Raw genomic sequence first — 5,993 nt, 5'->3', positions numbered from 1 at the left:
ATTATACAAAGTAGGATAAGGGGTTACTGAAATAAGACATTGCTAAATCCGATTTTATTTACCTTTATTTATATGAAGTTAAACATGTGAGGTGGTTGCCATGAAATTTGACTATTTCCACTTGGTCACCACTAATCTAATGAACATTTCAATTGCAATAACAACTTTCTTTGGAGAAACACCAATTACAGCATAGATACACAAACACTCACACCACCATACACGTACTCACACATCGCCTACTAAAGATCGGGTCGTCATTGCAGAACTTCAAGATTGACGAAGCCATCATAGATGTCGCTCCATCGACAGGAACGTCGCCACACACCGAAAGAATAATTCTTATTAATGAATAATGAGACACAAAAGCGCCAGACATGAGATTTGACGCTTATTGGGGTGTCATCATCCTCCTAACCATCCAACACGTGTTGATATTCAATAATGACATAATTGCAGTAGGGCTTCCAAATTAACCAATACAAACTTGTTTTTAAGGCATTATCACACTTCATACATTTCGCCACATTTGTCTATGCATGTCAACACACTACACCTAGCTATAACTCTCGGAGCATATGATGTAGTTTCTCACGAAATAGCTTTCGCACAAAATCACTCATGATATAAAAATAACGCAAAATTTAAGTCCACATTTTTACTACATTATTTTTAGAAACTTTTACTGCATTTGTGACTGCCATGAGTAGCCTCAATTGCCAACCATCTTTTTTAGTAAAGTTTTTCCATCCCGCGAATACTTGTTGGAGAAATGCATGTATCTAGATGGATTTTAGTTTTAGATAAATTTATTTTTATTCATTTCCGCGACGAGTAATTCCGGACGAGTAATAATCTTCATTTGGGCTCCTCTGACCTGGCCGGCCCATACTCATCGGGCTCGGGCTCGAGCACACACACACAAAAAAAAATTTGCTCCACACAGACCAAACCAAACCCGAGCGAGCGCTCCCGATCCCGAACCAGATTGGGAAGGCGACCGACTACAACTCTCCGGCGGGCGGCGCGACCGGACTCCGGCGAGCCCGGGCGGGGCGGCTGAAGCGTGCGGCGGAGGCGGCCTTCTCGGCGCCGTCAAGTTATAGGCAGGCTCCGGCGCCGCGCCGCGGCTGCTCCGCCGCGATTCCGGCCACTGGTCTCTTCTGAGGTACGAGCATTTCGCCGTCCATCCACGATTTCTTCCCGGCGACGAGGTAGAGAAATTCGCACCATCTATACTGGATCCGCCCCCGCGTACAGCCGATTGCTTAGCTCTGATGATGTTTAGTAGCTTTTCCCCTTCGTGAGGCTAGGTCTCAGATGTCGTCTAGGGTTGATAGCATTTCCTTCCTTCAACGGTTCGCCTGATCGATCTCCGATGTTTGACTTTGTAGGCCATGGTGAACACTGACGGTGAAGGTGCCGATGCCGGGGGAGGAGACCCAATGAGCGTCGATGAGAGCGTCGGTGTCGTTGGGGCAGACCAGTGTGAAGGAGCCAGGTTGCAGGACAGCGGTGCTGCGGTCAGCGTTGAAGGGGCCAGGGAAGGACAGACGCCGGTTTCTCACCCTGGCGGCGGAATGAGGGTGCGAGGAGCGACTGTGGAGGAAGCCGAGAACGAGGAGGCCCCTACGGTGCAGGGCAGCAAGGAGGGGGCCGAGGAGCTGCTCCTGAAGGTGGTGTACAGTGAGGAGGAGGCGTACAAGCTGTACTGTGACTACGGGCACCGCACGGGGTTCAGCGTCCGCAAGGGCAAACAGTCCTACTTCACCGGCACCAAGAGGATCAGGACCAAGGACTACTTCTGCTCCAAGGAGGGCCTCAAGGAAGCAGAGAAGCTTACCGACGAGAACTTCAACGACCCGCACACCAGGACCAATTGCAGGGCCATGGTTCGCTTCAGAGCAAACAGCCAGGGCGAGTGGAGGGTAATCCGACTCGTGTCTGATCACAACCACAACTTGGTAAGACCTGAAGAACGGCACCTTCTGCGGTCTGCCAAGTCACTTATAGCTGGGAGGTCATGTTCTGCTGCGGATGCGGTGTTATATGGTGGGTACCAGTTAGGGGGTGTACCTTCCCAAATGGCTGCAAGCACTAGCGTAGCTAACAATGCAGAGACTCCGAGGCAAGATTTGCTCCCTGGTTTTAGCGGCATAACAAGGACATCAGCCGTAGGGACCGGAGAGTTGCAAAGCATTGTAAGCCATCTAAAGAGCAGAGCAAATTTAGATGGAATGTTTTACTGGGATGTTCAGTTAGACCGAGCTGGTCGGATGAGTAATTTCTTTTGGCGAGATGGTAGGAGCAGAATGGACTATGACTGTTTCGGTGACGTGGTTGTCTTTGATTCAACTTACCGCTTAAACAAACAGAATTATATAGTTGCTCCTTTTGTTGGTGTGAACCACCATTGGCAGACCACTATGTATGGCTGTGCATTATTAGCAGATGATTCCATGTCATCTTTCACGTGGCTGTTCAAGTCTTTCTTGGAGGCAATGGGAAACCGGCAACCACGATCTATTTTCACCAACCAAGACCAAGTTATGTCAAATGCAATTGAGGAAGTGTTTCCAAATACATGCCATCGCATTGCTCACTGGCACATTCAAAAGAATGCCGCTTCTCGCCTTGGTGCACTTAATGCTTCTAAAGCATTTAATAAGATGATCACCAAGTGTATGCAGGGATGCGACTCAGAAGCAGAATTCGAGGGAACATGGGCTGCGATGCTCCGTGAGTTTAAGTTGCAGGATAATAAGTGGCTGAGCAAACTTTATAAGCTCAAGCAGAAGTGGTGTGGTGCTCTGAACAAGTGCACTTTTGATGGTGGGGTCGAAAACGAGCCACAATGTGACAGTTTGAGTAACATATTCACTTGCATTGTTGATAAATCAACTTCTCTTTCCACAATTGTTGCTGCTGTGGATAAGCTGACTGAGGATTGGCGCGAAAAAGAGTTTGATGAGGATGTGCGGTGTTGTCAAAGGCCACTTTCTTGTATTATAAAGCACAGTGATATTTTGAATCATGCAGCAAAAGTTTATACACACAGAATCTACAAGCTATTCGAGACATATTTTCTTGACGGTTGTGGGGCCACAAAATTCAAGGCACTTCCGTGTGAAGACAGTGACACATATCGGTTTGAGATGACTATGCAGGGTAGAGGGTCAAGAGTCTGCACAGTTCATCTGAATATGTCAACAATGCAACTCACTTGCAGCTGTAGTCAGTTTGAGACAATGGGTTTACTTTGTCCACATACTCTGAAAGCTCTTAGTATCAAGAATGTGGGCAAAATTCCAGAAATATATATACTGAAGCGGTGGACCAGAGATGCTAAGCAGTGGGTTTTCAACCCAAAGCAATATGAATCATCATATCAGGAGTGCATGGATGATGAAGCTGGATACTGCAACCATGCTATGAGGTATGCTTATGACCTTGTGATGAAGAGTGAAGGGCAGGAGGAATTGAGAAGATCTCTTTGGGAGGCTCTTGAGGGTGGAGAGAAAGAATTGGAGAAATACCAAAATGCTACACAGTATGCACAATCTTATGCCACTTGAAAGAAGCATCGATAAAGCTTTTTGGTGTTACTACTGAGGAACGAAAGATATACTTAGGGATAACTGGGTCTTTTACAACATATATGTGCATACCTTCTTTTCTGCTGACTCAAACTGTAATCTAAAAGTGGAAATGGAAACCTGTGAAACGAGATAAAGTTTGAGTAAGTCATAATTCTTTGCTTTTGATCGTTACTACTCTGATTCCATGTGCTTTGCTGGATACTACTATCTTTGTTTCCACATATTTGTTAATTAGCATGAGTCCATGATGTTTGTTAAACTGTTATATGATGAAGTTTCACCAGTGCTATTTTTAAGTTTGTGTGGGTGGCAGTGTATTGGGGTCAACCGGCCAGTTTGAACCATGCATGCTATTAAGCTTCATGCACTAGCAAACGCAACCAAAAGTCTGAACTTATGGTAAGGGCTAGGCAGTCCACATATACACTTCAACACATGCCATCTTGATGCAAGTGTAGGATTACTATGGGTGAATATAGGTCAGCTAAGTTGGGGTCGGCTGACCTTTCTAAAAATCACATATTAACGTTTCAGAACCATGCAACAAAAAAAATAAAATAAACAAGGTCATGGGTTTTTCTTAACCGTTGTTTTCGGTGGAAGTTGGTTGTTCAATAGCTGGTTTCTAACTGAGACATTGGCATGTGACATCAGCATTTGTCTCTGATTTTAAGGTGTGAACTCATGAGGGTAAGACTGTATGCGGTTGCTTTCTTACATCCATATGTTGTTTCCAGAAATTCCTTCTGCTTAATAAGAAAACATCAGAGTTTGTTTCTTGAGCATGAGGCACTATTCCAAAGTTTATTTTTGGCTTTTACACACTATTTCTGGCATGGTCTTTGTTTGCTATGTGCACTGTAATATCTGTTGCCTGTAGTTCAAGTCTGCCAGAACACAAGTAGCTCGGTCACTTGTTCGCTCTGTTGTACTCACCTGTTTTTACATAGTTTGAAGCAGCTATTTATTGCCAACCCTTACAGAAACTCTTAAGACTTTCCTAACCTGGGAGAAGCTGGAGCATATGGCATGTGCAACTTGACTTGTTGCAATACTATCTGATCCGTTAAAACTCCTACCCTTTTGATGAAGGTAACTCTTGTTTCTGAACTTATTTCATTGTATACATGACAAATGGAGAAATTAGTGTTCAGAATGCCATCATGTTGTCTTTCAAATGTCAGGAATAGTGGCATTCTTGAGGAGCTGGAGCAGTTCTGGGAGATGAGGTTCGAGCAGGGCCCCTTCCGAGGCTGTCACCGTGATGAGGTTCGATCATTCTTAAATGATGCTTCTCAAACGACGAACACCCCGACTGTGCCACCGTGCTGCCATGGGGACTGAACTGAATGATCTGAAACCGTCTTGAGCTTCGCAACACATGTTCTTGCTGGTGACATGAATCAATGCTGTACACATGTGGGTTTGGCTGGGAAGAGCCAGTGTGGCACTCTTTCCTGCAGACGCCGTGACGAAGTTATGTCAAAAGCAATTGAGGAATTGTTTCCCAATACATGCCGTCACTGGAACATTCAAAAGAATTCCACATCTCGCCTTGGTGCATTTGCTGGGGGTTTGAAAGCTTTTAATAAGATGTTCACCAAGTGTATGCAGGGATGCGACTCTGAAGTAGTATCCGAGGAAACATGGGCTAATAATAAGTTGCTGAAGCGGTGGACCAGAGACAAGCTCTTAGTATTAACTATTAAGAATGTGTATACTGAGGCGGTGGACCAGAGATATCCAAGCAGTGGCTTTTCAGTCCAAAGCAATATGAATCATCATATAAGGAATGTATGGATGATGAAGCTGCATACTGCAACCATCGTATGAGGTACGCTTATGGCCTTGTGATGAAGAGCCGAGGGCAGAAGGAATTGAGAAGATCTCTTTGGGAGACTCGAGGGTGGAGTTTTTTTGGGGGAAAATACCTAGAAAATGTTACCCAGCATGCACACACATTCTTATGCCACTTGAAAGAAGCATCATTTGAGCCTTTTGGTGTTACTGCTCAGGAAGGAAGGCATACATGGGTAACTGGGTTCTGTATACCACGTGTGTACAAATCTTCTTTTATGCTGGCTGAAACTGTAATAATCTAATAATGGAAATAAAAAGCTGTGAAAAAAGGGACAAGTTTGAGTAAGTCATTACTGTTTACTCTTGATTGTTATTGTGATCCCGTATGTTTTTACTTGATAGTGCTATCTTACTATCTTTGGTTCCACGTTGTTTTTTCAGTTAGAATGAATCAATGATTTTGTTGAGCTGTTATGAACTTATGATGGAGTTTCACTAGTCCTATTTTCAAGTTTTGATTTTTATGGCTGGGCTGTCCTGCGTGCCATCTTTTGAGGAAAATGTAGGATAAATATGTGTCAATTTAGGTTTAAC

General features: G+C 44.5%; 1 protein-coding gene across 1 annotated transcript; it reads left to right on the top strand.

The window, feature by feature from the left end:
• Nucleotides 1–920: 920 nt before the first annotated feature.
• On the top strand, nt 921–5,759 carry LOC125525669 (protein FAR1-RELATED SEQUENCE 9). Its single transcript, XM_048690665.2, has 4 exons — nt 921–1,168; nt 1,395–3,739; nt 4,583–4,691; nt 4,784–5,759. The coding sequence occupies exon 2, from the start codon at nt 1,398–1,400 to the stop codon at nt 3,573–3,575; it is 2,178 nt and encodes a 725-aa protein (XP_048546622.2). The 5' UTR covers nt 921–1,168; nt 1,395–1,397; the 3' UTR covers nt 3,576–3,739; nt 4,583–4,691; nt 4,784–5,759.
• Nucleotides 5,760–5,993: the final 234 nt, after the last annotated feature.

The sequence above is a fragment of the Triticum urartu genome, chromosome 7A (assembly GCF_056163025.1).
Source record: "Triticum urartu cultivar PI428250 chromosome 7A, HENAU_Tu73, whole genome shotgun sequence".
Classification (NCBI taxonomy): domain Eukaryota; kingdom Viridiplantae; phylum Streptophyta; class Magnoliopsida; order Poales; family Poaceae; genus Triticum; species Triticum urartu.
This window is presented reverse-complemented; position numbering and strand designations above follow the sequence as displayed.

Excerpts from the sequence above, each read along its gene's own strand:
- LOC125525669 (XM_048690665.2), top strand. The coding sequence starts at position 1,398 with ATGGTGAACACTGACGGTGAAGGTGCCGATGCCGGGGGAGGAGACCCA.